The 20,223-nt window shown below is 48.6% G+C and overlaps 1 protein-coding gene and 1 non-coding gene across 3 annotated transcripts in view; one reads left to right on the plus strand and one right to left on the minus strand.

Annotated features, from left to right (window-relative positions):
• Window positions 1-5,984, minus strand: part of LOC135504147 (uncharacterized) — a 43,843-nt gene extending 37,859 nt beyond the window's left edge. For both annotated transcript variants that reach the window (XM_064922471.1, XM_064922470.1), the window contains exon 1: window positions 5,760-5,984. In XM_064922471.1, coding sequence (XP_064778543.1) covers window positions 5,760-5,841 — 82 coding nt within the window. In that variant the 5' untranslated portion in view covers window positions 5,842-5,984. The remainder of the gene's footprint in view (window positions 1-5,759) is intronic.
• A 6,506-nt stretch (window positions 5,985-12,490) lies between these two features.
• Window positions 12,491-12,566, plus strand: trnaa-ugc (transfer RNA alanine (anticodon UGC)). Its single transcript has one exon. It is a non-coding gene; the product is annotated as a tRNA-Ala (tRNA).
• Window positions 12,567-20,223: the final 7,657 nt, after the last annotated feature.

Here is a 20,223-nt window from a genome sequence, read left to right on the forward strand (position 1 = left end):
GAAGCCAAAGCCCAAATGAAGATGTTCTGTTGATCAGAACAGTTACTTGTGGAGTGTGTTGATGTAGTCCAGAGTGCGAGGCCATAGAATGGACAAAGGGGAGTAAGAAGTTCTCCTGTCAAACCTTCGAGCCAGATTGACACTGACAAACAATTATTTCAACTTTATTTTGACTGGTACCTATTACCTTTTACAAAACCACTGAGGCAACTGCCATTTAACTGTAATCCAGCTCTAATGATGTGGTCTCATGGTCTTTGGATCGTGACTATAGGCCCACGAGGATGGAACATGCACCCAACACCCTGCTCCCTCTGACATAACACAGTCATCTGCCAGACTGTTACGTAAAAAGCCCCACACCCTCCTCTGGATGTGGTGAGTCCACGTTAACCATCCTGACTTGGGACTTTTAAAAAAAAAAATTATTTTACCTTTATTTAACCAGGCAAGTCAGTTAAGAACAAATTCTTAATTTCAATGACGGCCTAGGAACAGTGGGTTAACTGTTCAGGGGCAGAATGACAGATTTGTACCTTGTCAGCTCGGGGATTTGAACTTGCAACCTTTTGGTTACTAGTCCAACGCTCTAACCACTAGGCTACCCTGCCACCCTGCTGACTGATGGAATGCTAGTCAATAACTGAGGACCATGAGAAAAAAAGAGGGTCAATATTCTGAACTTGTTTATGTTGGTCGGAAATGTTGTCTGAACTGAACGCAGTCTGATGTCCATTCGCACAGAACCCATCTCACTCCCGATACTGGTATTCAGATGTCCAATCAACTAACACATGATGGAGCTATCTTTCCTCATTGTGTCGGTCTTCACTGTTCAGATTTGTGTGTCCATATTCATTGAGAGTTTATGGTTCACACCACCCTGAATGACTGTGCTGTGTCTCACTGTGCTTTTTTGTTGTTGTACCTGTTATTTAACTTAATTCATTAACTTATTTCTTATTTATTTTTTCTCAGACATGTAACTTTAACTAGGCAAGCAAGTTACGAATAATTTCTTATTTCCAATGACGGCCTTGGAACAATGGGTTAACTGCCTGTTCAGGGGAAGAATGACAGACTTGTACCTTGTCAGCTCGGGGATTTGAACTTGCAACTTTTTTAGTTACTAGTCCAACACTCTCACCACTAGGCTACCCTGCCACCCCTGTAAAGGATGTGGTGTGAGGAGAGACAAGGATTGTATTCCCCCAAATCATAGGAATGCACATTGTGTCTGTCCCTGTTTCACCCAAGTTGGAATGGTGGGGAATAGTGTGGAATACGGACATCACAATGGCTCACTCTACTGTGCCACAGGCACTGAATTAGTGGCACAAATGATGCAGCTCCTGGAGTACCAGCCCAGCCGTGAAATTAAACATGTTCACGTGTTTTTCTCTCTCTCCATATCGCTCTAAAGCTAGCTTGTTTTCCCTCTCTCCACAGAAAACTAGGGCTCCTAACATGAAATGTATTCCACGAGGCATTGGTATGACATCATGCAGCATTTCTAACCCAGCCCATTCCACTGCTACATATTTGAGAGTCTGCATAACTGCTGAATCAAAGCCACAGGAAACGGGAACATAAACTCAATCAGTGTTTGTGATGAAAGTGTGTAGTTTGAACATCTGGCTTGGATAAGAGTAGAATGTTAGTTCAACTTAACACTTTCCCCATTGAGTTGAGTCATAGAACCCCCCCCCCCCCTGTCTTCTTCTCTCTTTTCTCTTCATCTCTCTCTTACTCTTTCGATCTCTCCCCATCTGTCTCAGTCAGTGGCCGACACCTCTAAAAAAAGGTCTGCATTGGCATTCCTGCTGCAACATCTGAGCCCTACACGTACCATTGGAATGCATGGCCTTCCGTTGTCAGGTGCTTAGGAGCCCTAATGGCTACACAGAGGCTCCCATCTCAGTTACCCACTGTTAACTTTTAGTCACCATAGCCATTCTGCAACTGCTGTAGATACAGCTCAACTGTAACTGTAGCCTCCAACTGTAACTCACCACAGTGGATCTCCAGTGTCTGGGGGTCATGGGTTTGCATGCTATGCTGCTATCAGACTATCCACAAACACACATATTTATATGAAAGATAAGCCCAGTGGCCCCTGGGAAATGAGTTTATTGGTTTCCAGATATATCCAGAGGCATGTACTGTATGGGTCATGTCCGGCTCTTCTGAGTAGAAGCACAAAGAAGGTTCTTTAGTATAACCCTGGAATCAGCTGTTCTCCTCTCATTCCCTCTCTGGGCTAATGACATCACTAACCCTAAATCCAATGTGCCATTGATTAAACCTTATCCACAGCAAATACCCTCCATGAACAAGATCACAACTGTCCTCTGAACTGATGCTGGATTCATCAAAACACCAAGACATTATTAAAAAACCAACTTCTGTGCCTCCTGAGTGGTGCAGTGGTCTAAGGCCCTGCATCACATTGTTAGCCGCGCCACTAGAGATTCTGTGTCCAGGCTCTGTCGCAGCCGACCGGGAGACCCATGGGGAGACCCTACAGTTGTCTGGGTTAGGGGAGAGTTTGGCCGGCCGGGATGTCCTTATGCCATCGCGCACTAGCAAATCCTGGGATCATGGGGGCAGATATGGGACAGAGATCATGGGGGCAGATATGGGACAGAGATCATGGGGGCAGATATGGGACAGGGATCATGGGGGCAGATATGGGACAGGGATCAGATATGGGACAGGGTTCAGATATGGGACAGGGTTCAGATATGGGACAGGGTTCATGGGGGCAGATATGGGGCAGATATGGGACAGGGTTCATGGGGGCAGATATGGGACAGGGATCATGGGGGCAGATATGGGACAGGGATCATGGGGGCAGATATGGGACAGGGATCAGATATGGGACAGGGATCATGGGGGCAGATATGGGACAGGGATCATGGGGGTAGATATGGGACAGGGATCATGGGGGCAGATATGGGACAGGGTTCATGGAGGCAGATATGGGACAGGGATCATGGGGGCAGATATGGGACAGGGATCATGGGGGTAGATATGGGACAGGGATCAGATATGGGACAGGGATCAGATATGGGACAGGGATCATGGGGGCAGATATGGGACAGGGATCATGGGGGCAGATATGGGACAGGGATCAGATATGGGACAGAGATCATGGGGGCAGATATGGGACAGGGATCATGGGGGCAGATATGGGACAGGGATCATGGGGGCAGATATGGGACAGGGATCATGGAGGCAGATATGGGACAGGGATCATGGGGGCAGATATGGGACAGGGATCATGGGTGCAGATATGGGACAGGGATCATGGGGGCAGATATGGGACAGGGATCAGATATGGGACAGAGATCATGGGGGCAGATATGGGACAGGGATCATGGGGGCAGATATGGGACAGGGATCATGGAGGCAGATATGGGACAGGGATCATGGGGGCAGATATGGGACAGGGATCATGGGTGCAGATATGGGACAGGGATCAGATATGGGACAGGGATCAGATATGGGACAGGGGTCAGATATGGGACAGGGATCAGATATGGGACAGGGATCATGGGGGCAGATATGGGACAGGGATCATGGGGTTAGATATGGGACAGGGATCATGGAGGCAGATATGGGACAGGGATCATGGGGGCAGATATGGGACAGGGATCATGGGGGTAGATATGGGACAGGGATCAGATATGGGACAGAGATCATGGGGGCAGATATGGGACAGGGTGTTGTTCCCGAGTTTGGCAGAAATGTTCCAATGTTGTGTTCCAATACCTTATGCTGACCATTCCTTGGCAAATTCACATAGCAGTGCCGGTGGCACACACGTGTCAACTATGTAGCAGGTTAGTGTGATTGGTGGAGTGTGGTCTGTAATGGAGGAGGATATAGGGAGGACTTGTGGCAACATCCCTGTGCTATTCTCAAAGTGAAACCCAAGAGCTGTTAACCTGGGCAGGAATGGGAAATGTTCTACTCATGTAAGGGTTTTATTTCAAACAATTTCACAATATTGACCTAAATAGTTGATAGTTAGTTGAACATCTAATAACCATTTGTAAGGAGACTCCAAATAAAGTAACTAAATAGCCTACAATTAAAGGCATAGTAGAAGCACAATACATGTGTCTCTGTTTCAGATGAAGATGAATCTTAATGTGCCTTTCTAATGTGCCGTGTGCATGTTCCTTTCCATCCTTCTGGGTAGTCTGGCATAGTGTTCCCCCAGTTTACACTGTGCCAAAGAGCTTATGTTTTACCGTCCCAGTGCCCAGATGAGCCACTATGGAGTTCTGGAGAAGTCATCACGCAGACCGAACCAACACCAGTCCCACCAGTCTCATCTTCAAACCATAACATCACCAGGCAATTATCATCTACAGTGCCTTGCGAAAGTATTCGGCCCCCTTGAACTTTGCGACCTTTTGCCACATTTCAGGCTTCAAACATAAAGATATAAAACTGTATTTTTTTGTGAAGAATCAACAACAAGTGGGACACAATCATGAAGTGGATAGAGACATACCCCAAGCGTCTTACAGCTGTAACTCGCAGCAAAAAGTGGCGCTACAAAGTATTAACTTAAGGGTGCTGAATAATTTTGCACGCCCAATTTTTCAGTTTTTGATTTGTTAAAAAAGTTTGAAATATCCAATAAATGTCGTTCCACTTCATGATTGTGTCTCACTTGTTGTTGATTCTTCACAAAAAAATACAGTTTTATATCTTCATGTTTGAAGCCTGAAATGTGGCAAAAGGTCGCAAAGTTCATGGGGGCCGAATACTTTCGCAAGGCACTGTATATTAACAGACTTAAGAGTGTGGTTTGGATCTGATAGCTGAAGCTTCCACTCACACCTTCCCAACATGAGGAAAAGAGAGGTACCCGTATAAACAGAAATACCCACCACACACACAGTATGACAGTTTCCACCACCTAAGGGGCGTCATCTTGTGGATGTAATTTTACTCCCTGCTGAGTCACATTCCCATATCTCTCTTTCACTTCCATTCATTCTTCCTACCCATCCTGCTGGCTAATAGTTTAAACAGGATGCATCTCCACAGGAGAAGCAGGAAACAAACACAGGATGAACTTCCTTCTCCAATCAAACTGGAAACACAGATGAAAAGCCACCAAACACACTGCGAAGATCAAATTGAACTTCCAGAAGTATCTTTCCCCAATTTAAAAAGATTGAATCTGAGTAAAAGCTGCCTGATGGACTTACATCTGAAATGAGCAGAAAATGTTTTAGAAGGAGTGAGCGTTCCATCCCTTCAAACACACACACTGTTCTCAGGATGTAGTTCATCATTATTTTTAATGGCAACTTTCCCCATTGTGTCGGCTAGCTACACCCGCAACTTTTTACCATCCCTAAACTCCTAAAACCTCATAGCTGCCACATGTCACACCATAATAACAAAAGTACTACAGAACTCACTTGTGAAAAAGCCATATGTAATTGAAGATAATTTAAACTACATTATGGAACATTTTATTAGCATGTTCATCTCTCGGGGGAAAGTTTAAGTTCGGAATTCATGTTGCACAGCATGTTGCACATGCTCATAAACACTCCCATGGCTTGCTATACCTGGGTCATCTATGCCTGGGACAGTCAGGCTTAGGTTAATTGAGGTACCATTCTTAGAGTTAGTTTACTAGAGTTATCCATAGTTCAAGATTGAGCATGTAAGACACAGATAACCTTTGAGCCATGAGGTAGAGAGGTGTAAAGAGATGTACTACTCACTGTGTAGGAACAGAGCACAGAGAACCAGGGCTAGAGTCAACCCTCGCCAGGACCCATTCATTCTTCTCATGGACACAGCCATCCTCCAGTCCTTTGTGAGAGCAGCCGGTGTCTGTGTGTGTTCCTTGTAGGAGTGTGTGAGAGAGAAAGAGAGAGCTAAGTAAGTGAGTGTTTGAGCGCTGGGGGAGCCTGTGTGTGTTTCCTGTGAATGCTCAGACTGTCAGGATAAAGGGTGGTTTGTGTTCTGCTGGTTTTATACGCCCCCTCTCCTTTGCCCTCCCTCTCCCCCCCCCCCTCTCACCCTCTCTCTCTCCCCCCTACCTCTCTCTCCCCCCTCTCTCTCTCTTCCCCTCTCTCTCACCCCCTCTCCCCCTCTCTCTCTCTCTTCCCCTCTCTCACCCTCTCTCTACCCCCTCCCTCTCTCTTCCCCTCTCTCTCACCCTCTCTCTCCCCCCTCCCTCTCTCTCCCCCCCTCTCTCTCTCTCTTCCCCTCTCTCTCACCCTCTCTCTCCCCCCTCCCTCTCTCTCTTCCCCCCTCTCTCTCTTCCCCTCTCTCTCACCCTCTCTCTCCCCCCTCTCTCTCTCTTCCCCTCTCTCTCACCCTCTCTCTCCCCCTCACTCTCTCCCCCCCTCTCTCTCTCTCTTCCCCTCTCTCTCCCCTCTCTCTCCTCCCTCCCCCTCTCTCCCCCCTCTCTCTCTCTTCCCCTCTCTCTCACCCTCTCTCTCCCGCTCCCTCCTTCTTTCTCCACACCCCTTTTCTTACTGGTTGGGTTTAACCCCTCTTAAGGCAGCTGGTCCTCCTCGTTTGGGTACGTAAGAAAGAGCGCGTGTAAGAACCCAAGTCATTGAGTGAGCATAGCATACTGTAGTAGGTTTGTGTGAGTGCAATGGTAATATGATGCTGGTGTGACTTGCGTATCGAGCCATCTGTCTCTCTGAGGCATACATCATTAGTACACATTTGCTGAAAACGAAGAAAATTCACATCAGGCTTTACGACACCACAAGTGAACTAGCACCACAGCTGTATATTTGGAGTTGACCCCAACCATGACTCGCTGTCCCCATGAGTACCTAATTGAGACATACCAGTCCCAGGCAGCCTGCTGGCTCTGGCTCGTCTGATAGGCTGAGAGAGGTTCTGCGTTGAAGATACAGCTGGTCAACAAGAAGCGCTGCCCCCGGTCTCATCTGCCTACCTGCTTCATATCGTGCTGCATAGCTGAGAGGCCTGTAAAAGTGCATGGCGTCACGCACATTGCTGTGCTATGCTGTGCTGTGCCTGGGCTTTGGTGTGTCCCTGGACTGGTGAGTCAGAATTATAAAGGGATGAATCATCCACTGAACCCCCCCCCCCCACACACACACACACACCAGGTACATCTGCTCACACTTGATGCCACTGGGATGTATACCTGCCATTTTACAGACTAGTTACCAATTATGCTATTCTGTGTGTTTTATTTTGCACTGATCTTAACTTTTTTTGTACATAATGTTTCTGCCATCGTTTCCTATGACTGAAAATATCTGCTGGACATCAGAACAATGATCACTAACCTCGATTTGGATGAAGAATTTTACTTCAATGACTCGGCGGCGCAGGACACTGCTCACCCCAAACCAGGCCCTAATTGCCGACACCCTACCATAGACCAGGCCCTAATCGCCGACACCCTACCATAGACCAGGCCCTAATCGCCGACACCCTACCATAGACCAGGCCCAGACACCCTACCATAGACCAGGCCCTAATCGCCGACACCCTCGACACCCTACCATAGACCAGGCCCTAATCGCCGACACCCTACCATAGACCAGGCCCTAATCGCCGACACCCTACCATAGACCAGGCCCTAATCGCCGACACCCTACCATAGACCAGGCCCTAATCGCCGACACCCTACCATAGACCAGGCCCTAATCGCCGACACCCTACCATAGACCAGGCCCTAATCGCCGACACCCTACCATAGACCAGGCCCTAATCGCCGACACCCTACCATAGACCAGGCCCTAATCGCCGACACCCTACCATAGACCAGGCCCTAATCGCCGACACCCTACCATAGACCAGGCCCTAATCGCCGACACCCTACCATAGACCAGGCCCTAATCGCCGACACCCTACCATAGACCAGGCCCTAATCGCCGACACCCTACCATAGACCAGGCCCTAATCGCCGACACCCTACCATAGACCAGGCCCTAATCGCCGACACCCTACCATAGACCAGGCCCTAATCGCCGACACCCTACCATAGACCAGGCCCTAATCGCCGACACCCTACCATAGACCAGGCCCTAATCGCCGACACCCTACCATAGACCAGGCCCTAATCGCCGACACCCTACCATAGACCAGGCCCTAATCGCCGACACCCTACCATAGACCAGGCCCTAATCGCCGACACCCTACCATAGACCAGGCCCATCGCCGACACCCTACCATAGACCAGGCCCTAATCGCCGACACCCTACCATAGACCAGGCCCTAATCGCCGACACCCTACCATAGACCAGGCCCTAATCGCCGACACCCTACCATAGACCAGGCCCTAATCGCCGACACCCTACCATAGACCAGGCCCTAATCGCCGACACCCTACCATAGACCAGGCCCTAATCGCCGACACCCTACCATAGACCAGGCCCTCTGAAGAGGAAAAGATGGGGATGAGACAGCCTATAGGGAGGAGGTCAGAGACCTTGCAGTGACAACAACCTCTCCCTCAACATCAGTGTGACAAAGGACTTGATCGTGGACTACAGGAAAATGGACACATCATTAAGGATCTATCATGGTCCAAAAACATCAACACAGTCGTGAAGAGGGCACGACCACACCTCTTCACCCTTAGGAGGCTGAAAATATTTGGCATGGGCCCTCAAATCCTCAAAAAGTTATACTGCTGCACCATCGAGAGCATCCTGACTGGCTGCGTCCTCATTTGGTATGGCAACTGACCGCAAGGCGCTACAGAGCATAGTGCCTACGAGCTCCCTGCCATCCACAACCACTATACCAGGTGGTGTAGTGGAAGCCACCCAAGTTGCAGACTGTTCTCTCTGCTACCGCACAGCTAGTCTGGAACCAACAGGTCCCTGAACAGTTTCTAACCCCAAGCCATAAAACTTCTAAACAAACACACATGCTACTGCTAGTCACTTTACCCGTACCTATACGGTCACGCCCTGGCCATAGTTTACTTTGTATGTTTCTATGTTTTGATTGGTCAGGGTGTGATCTGAGTGGGCATTCTATGTTGGATGTCTTGTTTGTCTATTTCTGTGTTTGGCCTGATATGGTTCTCAATCAGGGGCAGGTGTTAGTCATTGTCTCTGATTGGGAACCATATTTAGGTAGCCTGGGTTTCACTGTGTGTTTGTGGGTGATTGTTCCTGTCTCTGTGTTTTGCACCAGATAGGGCTGTTTTCGGTTTTCGTACGTTTGTTATTTTGTTAGTTTTTCGTGTACAGTTTCCGTATTAAATAAAATGAATCACAACTACGCTGCATTTTGGTCCGCTCCTCCTTCCCACAACGAAAGTCGTGACATATACAGTATGTACAGTATATAGCTACCTCAATTACCTCGTACGCCTACACATCGACTCGGTACTGGTACTCCCTGTATGTAACCATGTTATTTTTACTCTTTATTTGTATTCATTATACACTGTGTCACTATTTTTTTTTTTTTTTAAATCTAGTCTTGTAACGGCTTTCTTCTACCTCCTTCTCTGACGAAGAGGTGGAATAACGATCGGACCAAAATGCAGCGTGATTCGTTCGATACATCTTTAATGATGAAAAAACACGAACAATACAAAACAATACAAAATAACAAACGTCGAAAACCGAAACAGCCCTGACTGGTGTAACAAACACAGTCTCTGTGTTTTCATCATTAAAGATGTAGCCGTCAGGGCTGTTTTTTCATCATTAAAGATGTAGCCGTCAGGGCTGTTTCGGTTTTCGACGTTTGTTATTTTGTATTGTTTTGTATTGTTCGTGTTTTTTCATCATTAAAGATGTATCGAACGAATCACGCTGCATTTTGTACACGAAAAACTAACAAAATAACAAACGTACGAAAACCGAAAACAGCCCTATCTGGTGCAAAACACAGAGACAGGAACAATCACCCACAAACACACAGTGAAACCCAGGCTACCTAAATATGATTCCCAATCAGAGACAACGATAATCACCTGACTCTGATTGAGAACCGCCTCAGGCAGCCATAGACTAATCTGTACACCCCACACAACCCCAAGACGAAACACACTACAAACAAACCCATGTCACACCCTGGCCTGACCCAATAAATGAAGATAACATAATAAATATAGACCAGGGCGTGACAGAACCCCCCCCTAAGGTGCGGACTCCCGGACGCACATCAAAACAATAGGGAGGGTCCGGGTGGGCGCCTGTCCATGGCGGCGCTCCGGCTCGGGACGTAGAACCAACTCTATGAATGTCTTAGTCCCCCCTCCTCGCGTCCTAGGATTGTCCACCCTCGCCGCCTACCAATGCCTAGTAGTCCTCACCCAGAACCCCACTGGACTGAGGGGCAGCTCAGGACAGAGGGGCAGCTCGGGACAGAAAGGCAGCTCGGGACAGAGGGGCAGCTCGGGACAGAGGGGCAGCTCGGGACAGAGGGGCAGCTCGGGACAGAGAGGCAGCTCGGGACAGAGGGGCAGCTCGGGACAGAGGGGCAGCTCGGGACAGAGGGGCAGATCGGGACAGAGGAAGCCCAGCACTGAGAGGAAGCCCAGCACTGAGAGGAAGCCCAGCACTGAGAGGAAGTTCCGGGTTGGAGCGAGCGGTCGCATCTACACTTCGGTCCGCTGGTAGTATAACTTTTCATTACATTTTCATTACATTTCATTATAGTACAACGGTTTGATTTGTCTAATCTTAGCAATTCCTTCTTAGCTAGCTACATAGCCGTCTTTGTATCAAAGATAATTGCGTAATTATCGTATTTCATCGTCCTAACGTAGTCTACACTGCTATCTGCCCAGCATCTAGCTAATCGTCCACCGTCTACCAGCACTGTAGAAACTATTACACTCAACTGAACGACTCGATTAGTGTAGTGTTAGCTAGCTACATAGTTGTCTTTGCTGTCTTCGTATCCAAGATAATTGTGTAGTTTAGAGTGTGTAGACTTAGAGTGATTATCTTAATTTACCGAGGTTAGCTAGCCAGCTATTTGTCGTCCTTAACATAGGAGATACTGCTAGCTAGTTAGCCAACAGCTAGCCAACGTCTACTGAATAAGAACTTCAACAACCCGGTCAACATTCCGCTTCGCTCCACAGGTAGTATCACATTTTCATTTCACTTCATTACAGTACAACGGTTTGATTTGTTTGATTGTAGCTAGCTAGCTACATAGCCGTCTTTGTATCTAAGACAATTGTGTAGTCTAGAGCGATTTTCTAGGTTAGCTAGCCAGCTATTGTCGTTCTTTTAACGTAACGAATAGCAGCACTGTAGCACTGTAGAAACTATTACACTCGACGGAACGACTTGATTAGTGTAGTGTCAACAACGCAGCCACTGCCAGCTAGCCTACAAAGTCAACAACGCAGCCACTGCCAGCTAGCCTACTCCAGCAGTACTGTATCATTTCAATCATTTTAGTCAATATGATTCTTGCTACGTAAGCTTAACTTTCTGAACATTCGAGACGTGTAGTCCACTTGTCATTCCAATCTCCTTTGCATTAGCGTAGCCTCTTCTGTAGCCTGTCAACTATGTGTCTATCTATCCCTGTTCTCTCCTCTCTGCACAGACCATACAAACGCTCCACACCGCGTGGCCGCGGCCACCCTAATCTGGTGGTCCCAGCGCGCACGACCCACGTGGAGTTCCAGGTCTCCGGTAGCCTCTGGAACTGCCGATCTGCGGCCAACAAGGCAGAGTTCATCTCAGCCTATGCCTCCCTCCAGTCCCTCGACTTCTTGGCACTGACGGAAACATGGATCACCACAGATAACACTGCTACTCCCACTGCTCTCTCTTCGTCCGCCCACGTGTTCTCGCACACCCCGAGAGCTTCTGGTCAGCGGGGTGGTGGCACTGGGATCCTCATCTCTCCCAAGTGGTCATTCTCTCTTTCTCCCCTTACCCATCTGTCTATCGCCTCCTTTGAATTCCATGCTGTCACAGTTACCAGCCCTTTCAAGCTTAACATCCTTATCATTTATCGCCCTCCAGGTTCCCTCGGAGAGTTCATCAATGAGCTTGATGCCTTGATAAGCTCCTTTCCTGAGGACGGCTCACCTCTCACAGTCCTGGGCGACTTTAACCTCCCCACGTCTACCTTTGACTCATTCCTCTCTGCCTCCTTCTTTCCACTCCTCTCCTCTTTTGACCTCACCCTCTCACCTTCCCCCCTACTCACAAGGCAGGCAATACGCTCGACCTCATCTTTACTAGATGCTGTTCTTCCACTAACCTCATTGCAACTCCCCTCCAAGTCTCCGACCACTACCTTGTATCCTTTTCCCTCTCGCTCTCATCCAACACTTCCCACACTGCCCCAACTCGGATGGTATCGCGCCGTCCCAACCTTCGCTCTCTCTCCCCTGCTACTCTCTCCTCTTCCATCCTATCATCTCTTCCCTCTGCTCAAACCTTCTCCAACCTATCTCCTGATTCTGCCTCCTCAACCCTCCTCTCTTCCCTTTCTGCATCCTTTGACTCTCTATATGGGTCCTGTGTGGCTCAGTCGGTAGAGCATGGCGCTTGCAACGCCAAGTGTCGTGGGTTCGATTCCCACTGGGGCCACCCATATGTAAAAGTAGTGGCCCCAGCCGACTTGTAAGTAGCTTTGGACAAAAGCGTCTGCTAAATGGGATATATTTATATATATTATTATGTCCCCTATCCTCCAGGCCGGCTCGGTCCTCCCCTCCCGCTCCGTGGCTCGACGACTCATTGCGAGCTCACAGAACAGGGCTTCGGGCAGCCGAGCGGAAATGGAGGAAAACTCGCCTCCCTGCGGACCTGGCATCCTTTCACTCCCTCCTCTCTACATTTTCCTCCTCTGTCTCTGCTGCTAAAGCCACTTTCTACCACTCTAAATTCCAAGCATCTGCCTCTAACCCTAGGAAGCTCTTTGCCACCTTCTCCTCCCTCTTGAATCCTCCCCCCCCCCTCCTCCCTCTCTGCAGATGACTTCGTCAACCATTTTGAAAAGAAGGTCGACGACATCCGATCCTCGTTTGCTAAGTCAAACGACACCGCTGGTTCTGCTCACACTGCCCTACCCTGTGCTCTGACCTCTTTCTCCCTCTCTCTCCAGATGAAATCTCGCTTCTTGTGACGGCCGGCCGCCCAACAACCTGCCCGCTTGACCCTATCCCCTCCTCTCTTCTCCAGACCATTTCCGGAGACCTTCTCCCTTACCTCACCTCGCTCATCAACTCATCCCTGACCGCTGGCTACGTCCCTTCCGTCTTCAAGAGAGCGAGAGTTGCACCCCTTCTGAAAAAACCTACACTCGATCCCTCCGATGTCAACAACTACAGACCAGTATCCCTTCTTTCTTTTCTCTCCAAAACTCTTGAACGTGCCGTCCTTGGCCAGCTCTCCCGCTATCTCTCTCAGAATGACCTTCTTGATCCAAATCAGTCAGGTTTCAAGACTAGTCATTCAACTGAGACTGCTCTTCTCTGTATCACGGAGGCGCTCCGCGCTGCTAAAGCTAACTCTCTATCCTCTGCTCTCATCCTTCTAGACCTATCGGCTGCCTTCGATACTGTGAACCATCAGATCCTCCTCTCCACCCTCTCCGAGTTGGGCATCTCCGGCGCGGCCCACGCTTGGATTGCGTCCTACCTGACAGGTCGCTCCTACCAGGTGGCGTGGCGAGAATCTGTCTCCTCGCCACGTGCTCTCACCACTGGTGTCCCCCAGGGCTCTGTTCTAGGCCCTCTCATATTCTCGCTATACACCAAGTCACTTGGCTCTGTCATAACCTCACATGGTCTCTCCTATCATTGCTATGCAGACGACACACAATTAATCTTCTCCTTTCCCCCTTCTGATGACCAGGTGGCGAATCGCATCTCTGCATGTCTGGCAGACATATCAGTGTGGATGACGGATCACCACCTCAAGCTGAACCTCGGCAAGACGGAGCTGCTCTTCCTCCCGGGGAAGGACTGCCCGTTCCATGATCTCGCCATCACGGTTGACAACTCCATTGTGTCCTCCTCCCAGAGCGCTAAGAACCTTGGCGTGATCCTGGACAACACCCTGTCGTTCTCAACTAACATCAAGGCGGTGGCCCGTTCCTGTAGGTTCATGCTCTACAACATCCGCAGAGTACGACCCTGCCTCACACAGGAAGCGGCGCAGGTCCTAATCCAGGCACTTGTCATCTCCCGCCTGGATTACTGCAACTCGCTGTTGGCTGGGCTCCCTGCCTGTGCCATTAAACCCCTACAACTCATCCAGAACGCCGCAGCCCGTCTGGTGTTCAACCTTCCCAAGTTCTCTCACGTCACCCCGCTCCTCCGCTCTCTCCACTGGCTTCCAGTTGAAGCTCGCATCCGCTACAAGACCATGGTGCTTGCCTACGGAGCTGTGAGGGGAACGGCACCACAGTATCTCCAGGCTCTGATCAGGCCCTACGCCCAAACAAGGGCACTGCGTTCATCCACCTCTGGCCTGCTCGCCTCCCTACCACTGAGGAAGTACAGTTCCCGCTCAGCCCAGTCAAAACTGTTCGCTGCTCTGGCCCCCCAATGGTGGAACAAACTCCCTCACGGCGCCAGGACAGCGGAGTCAATCACCACCTTCCGGAGACACCTGAAACCCCACCTCTTTAAGGAATACCTAGGATAGGATAAAGTAATCCTTCTCACCCCCCCTTAAATGATTTAGATGCACTATTGTAAAGTGGCTGTTCCACTGGATGTCATAAGGTGAATTCACCAATTTGTAAGTCGCTCTGGATAAGAGCGTCTGCCAAATTACTTAAATGTAAATGTAAATGTAAAGGAAGCCCAGCACTGAGAGGAAGCCCAGCCAGGCAGTTGAATCCGGCAGATCCTGGCTGGCTGGCAGTCCTGGCAGATCCTGGCTGACTGGCGGATCTGGAAGAGTCTGGTTGACTAGCGGATCTGGAAGAGTCTGGTTGACTAGCAGATCTGGAAGAGTCTGGTTGACTAGCAGATCTGGAAGAGTCTGGTTGACTAGCAGATCTGGAAGAGTCTGGCTGACTGGCAGATCTGGAAGAGTCTGGCTGACTGGCAGATCTGGAAGAGTCTGGCTGACTGGCAGATCTGGAAGAGTCTGGCTGACTGGCAGATCTGGAAGAGTCTGGTTGACTGACAGATCTGGAAGAGTCTGGCTGACTGGCAGATCTGGAAGAGTCTGGCTGACTGGCAGATCTGGAAGAGTCTGGCTGACTGGCAGATCTGGAAGAGTCTGGCTGACTGGCAGATCTGGAAGCTCTGGCTGCTCCATGCAGACTGACAGCTCTGGCTGCTCCATGCAGACTGGCAGCTCTGGCTGCTCCATGTAGACTAGCAGCTCTGGCTGCTCCATGCAGACTGGCAGCTCTGGCTGCTCCATGCAGACTGGCAGCTCTAGCAGCGCTAAACGGGCAGGAGACTCTGGCAACGCTGTAGAGGCGGAAGGCTCTGGCAGCGCTAAACAGGTGGGAGACTCCGGCAGCGCAGGAGAGGAGGAAGGCTCCAACTGCGCTGAACAGGCAGGAGGCTCCGGCAGCGCAGGAGATGCGAGGCGCACTGTAGGCCTGATGCGTGGTGCTGGCACTGATGGTACTGGGCCGAGAACACGCACAGGAAGCCTGGTGCGGGGAGCTGCCACCGGAGGGCTGGTGTGTAGAGGTGGCACAGGATGGGCTAGACCGTGAAGGCGTACTGGAGATCTTGAGAGCAGTGTTGGCACAGGACGTGCAAGGCTAGGGATGTGCACAGGAGGCCTGGTGCGTGAGGCTGGCACCAACTTCACCAGCCGACTAACACGCACCTCAGGACGAGTATGGAGCGCTGACCCAGGTGCCATCAAATCCCTGACACGTTCCGTCGGGCGAATTCCATGCAAAAAGCACCAACACAGCAACTCCCTCATTTCTCTCTCCTCCAATTTCCCCATTAACTCCTTCACAGTCTCTGCTTCGCTCACCTCCAACACCGGTTCTGGTCTCCTCCTTGGCTCCTCACGATAAACAGGGAGAGTGGGCTCAGGTCTGACTCCTGACTCTGCCACACTCTCCCTGAGCCCCCCCCCAAGAAATTTTTAGGGCTGACTCTCGGGCTTCCATCCGCGTTGCCGCGCTGCCTCCTCATACCAGCGCCTCTCAGCTCTCGCCGCCTCCAGTTCTTCTTTGGGGCGGCGATATTCTCCAGGCTGATCCCAGGGTCCTTCTCCGAACAATTTCTCCTCCCAAGTCCAGAAGTCCTGTGATCGCCTTTGCTGCCTTTGTTGCTTCTCCTGTGGCTCCTGCCCGTTGACACGTTGCTTGGTCCGTTTGTGGTGGGTGATAACGGCTTTCTTCTACCTCCTTCTCTGACTAAGAGGTGGAATAAGGATCGGACCAAAATGCAGCGTGATTCGTTCAATACATCTTTAATGATGAAAAAACACGAACAATACAAAACAACAAACGTCGAAAACCGAAACAGCCCTGACTGGTGTAACAAACACAGAGACAGGAACAATCACCCACAAACACACAGTGAAACCCAGGCTACCTAAATATGGTTCCCAATCAGAGACAATGATAATCACCTGACTCTGATTGAGAACTGCCTTAGGCAGCCATAGACTAATCTGTACACCCCACACAACCCCAAGACGAAACACACTACAAACAAACCCATGTCACACCCTGGCCTGACCCAATAAATGAAGATAACATAATAAATATAGACCAGGGCGTGACAAGTCTTTAACTCTGCATTGTTGGAAAATGACCCGTAAGTAAGCATTTCCCTGTTAGTCTATACCCATTGTCTACGAAGCATGTGACAAATAAAATTTTAAAATCATAAAACCATATTCACACACACATGCCATACGCACACACTCACTGAAATCTATGGGATTATAATGATGACAGAACTACGTGAGTTTTGGGGTTGCAAGTACAATTCGCAAATGTGTAATTACATTTTGCAAGCTTGTATCATGATGTGTATAAGATGTAACAACAGATGCAAACTTGTAACATGACATTTCAATACATTCAATTAGATTTGCAAGCATAATTTATTTTCATTATTATTGCAAGTCCATTTACAACTATGAATATTTTGCTGTGAATCAAAAATACACTTGGAGTTCTGCACTTGGAGTTCTGTCACTGTTGTCTCATTGTAGAAAGTTTTGTGCATTTGTAGAAATAGAAAGAAATTTTGACTTGTGCTCTGGGTCCACCTTTTACGGGGCAGCAGGTAGCCTAGTGGTTATAGCATTGGACTAGTAACCGGAAGGTTGAAAGATCAAATCCCCAAGCTGATGAGGTAAAAATCTGTTGTTCTGCCCTGAGCAAGGCAGTTAACCCACTGTTCCTAGGCTGTTATTGAAAATAAGAATTTGTTCTTAACTGACTTGCCTACTTAAATAAAGGTAAAATAAATAAAATACTCCTGACCAATGAGATCCCTCTGCCAAAACAACAGCCACCTAACATTTCTGGATTGTTCCCTCAATTAAATTTCAGAAAGTAGCCAACCACATGAGCAAGAAAGGAGGAATACATTTAACCAAAATGATCTAATTGAAGGTAATTGTCTCTTTTATCTGTGCATATTGATTTTTGGGGGGAGTGAAAAGGCGTGACAGTCGTTTTTTTTATCATGTGAAATATAATGGTTCATTTCAGACGAACTCTAGACCAGTCATTGCATTGACAGCCACTATTGCATTAGATAGTAAAGCTCGGATGAATGTCAGAGGCTATCAACTGGCTAGCTTTTTCAGGCAGTTTTAGATGTGAGGGGAAAACATATATATTTGCTAATTAACCATCTGATTGATTAAGTTGAAATAAATGCCACTGGCTAGCTAGATGGCTAACTAACTTGAAACTGCTGGGGGAAAGGTAGCTAGCTAACTCCATCATCGCTGCAGTGTAGCTAATGTTTCTAGAAAATAAAAACGATTAACTATAGCTATATTTGCTAGCTATATTTTAAAGACTTGCTACTGACTTTCGAACACTTTTTGTCAAACTGCTTCATTCCACTGCCTGTTGCTACTTCCTAATATTTGATTGATGGAACAATCCAGCCAATGGTTTGGTGGCTGGGGTTTTGGTAAAGGGAACTGATTGGTCAGGAGTAAAAGGTCCTGCCCGCAGAGTGCAAATCAAATATTTACTTGCAAATCTCTTTCTACAAATTGACAAAACTCTCTAAAATGAGAGTGACAGAACTCAGAGTGTGCAGATTCAAAACCTGCAAGTGTATTTTTGATTCACAGCAGAATATACAGTGGTTCCTCCTTTAAACGTTGCTCTGTACTGCAGCCCACCTTGCGGGCTGCTGCAGAATTCTATGGCACGTTATTTAATTGTCAGCCATTGTTACCATTAATGCTAGCTGGTGTTAGTTTGACCACCAGAGGGATTCTTTGAGAAGCATTTGATAGCCTTCAATAGTGGTTGTACCAGAGAATTTAAAACCTTTTTTGTAAGAACATACTATATGGGATTGATTTTAAGAAATGTTGATTCATTAATTTGATTAATATTATGGTGTTTCTATTCCAAGAAAAATTAAAAACGAAACCCTCAGGGTTTCAGTTAGGATGGAACAGAAAAAATGGAGCTGTACAATGTGACGGTCGGGAGTAGGCTACAGTACTAAGAGCATAACATTTTAACTTCAATATGCTTTTTAAATAAATAAGACCTACACCACTTTTAACAGCACATTACTCAACACTAGTGAGACTCATGTCACCTACAGTATATCGAAATATGTTTTTTCAATAACATAACTGTCAGGATTTGGCCAGGGTTGTTCCGGGTTTTTGTCAGTAGATGTCCCCATTGTGCTTTTTGTCCCTGTGTTTTTCCCTTGATCCCCATTATTGTTTGCACCTGTGTCTCGTTTCCCCTGATTGTATTTAAACCCTTTGTTTCCCTCAGTTCTGTGCTCTGTGTTTGTATGTTAGCACCCTGCCCTAGTGTTCTGTGTGCTCTTGTCGATTCCGGGTGACGTTCTTGTGGTATTCTGTTTTTTGTTTTTGTTTATTTTTGGTGAGTTTCTTTTGAGTTCTTTTGTGTTTTACCTACCACCTTTTGGATTTGCCATTTTTGTATTTTAGGATTTTTTCTTTATTAAATACACCGTCTTAAGTACTGCTGTGTCTGCCTCATCTTCTGGGTTCTGCTGTCTATTCGTGGCTCAGTTGGTTAAGTGACTGTTTCTCACTCCGGAGACCCAGGTTCGAAACCGGGTCCTGACAGAAACACAGAGCCAAAAATGAACCCAGAGGCAGCCAGTTCCCAGGACCTTTTTGCCACGCTGTCCCACCACCAGGAGACTGTCCAACGCCACGAAGCCGCCCTGGTTCAGCAAGAGGCCTTAATGGCTAGACATTCTCATCTTCTGTCGGAGATGCTGACTTCCATTAAGCAAATATCTGATCGACTTACCCCGGCAACAGTTCCCGTCCCAGTACCTCAAGTTCACGTACCCATGGCAGTTAACCCCCTGGCTGAACCTCGTCTTCCACCTCCCCAACGGTTCTCAGGTGATCCAAGTGCTTGTAAAGGGTTTCTCACTCAATGTTCTCTCTCCTTTGAGCTGCAACCCTCGTCGTTTCCCACCGACCGGTCTAAGATCGCATATATCATCACCCTGCTGTCGGAAAAAGCCCTGGCCTGGGCTACTGCTGTGTGGGATGCCCATAGTTCCTGCTGTGCCAGCTACTCTGCCTTTGCTGAGGAATTCAAACGAGTGTTTCAAGGCCCAAGCAGTGGTTCTGACTCAGCCAAACAGCTCCTGACTCTCCATCAAGGTTGGCGCAGCGTGACGGACTATGCCATCCAGTTCCGCACGGTGGCAGCAGCGAGTGGCTGGAACAACGAGGCGCTCACGATGTGCTTTCTGAAAGGCCTTTCCGACACTATCCAAGATGAACTGGCCACTCGGGAACCACCGGACAATCTCGAGTCCCTGATCAAGTTGGCCTCACGCATTGACCAGCGTCTGAGAGAGAGAGAACTCAACCGTAGACCTCTAGCTCCTATCAGTCCCAGCTCCGAGTCCCCACCTTTATCATCACTGGCTCCACCGGAACCCATGCAGATTGGACGCATCTCCCAGGCTGAGAGAGACCGCCGGATGAGGGAGCGACGCTGTCTATATTGCGGCAAACCGGGCCATTTCCGTTCCACGTGTCCCGGGCTCCAGGGAAACGCTCTGTCCCGTACAGACCGGGGGAACTGTTGGGAAAC

The sequence above is a fragment of the Oncorhynchus masou genome, chromosome 18 (assembly GCF_036934945.1).
Source record: "Oncorhynchus masou masou isolate Uvic2021 chromosome 18, UVic_Omas_1.1, whole genome shotgun sequence".
Lineage (NCBI taxonomy): Eukaryota > Metazoa > Chordata > Actinopteri > Salmoniformes > Salmonidae > Oncorhynchus > Oncorhynchus masou.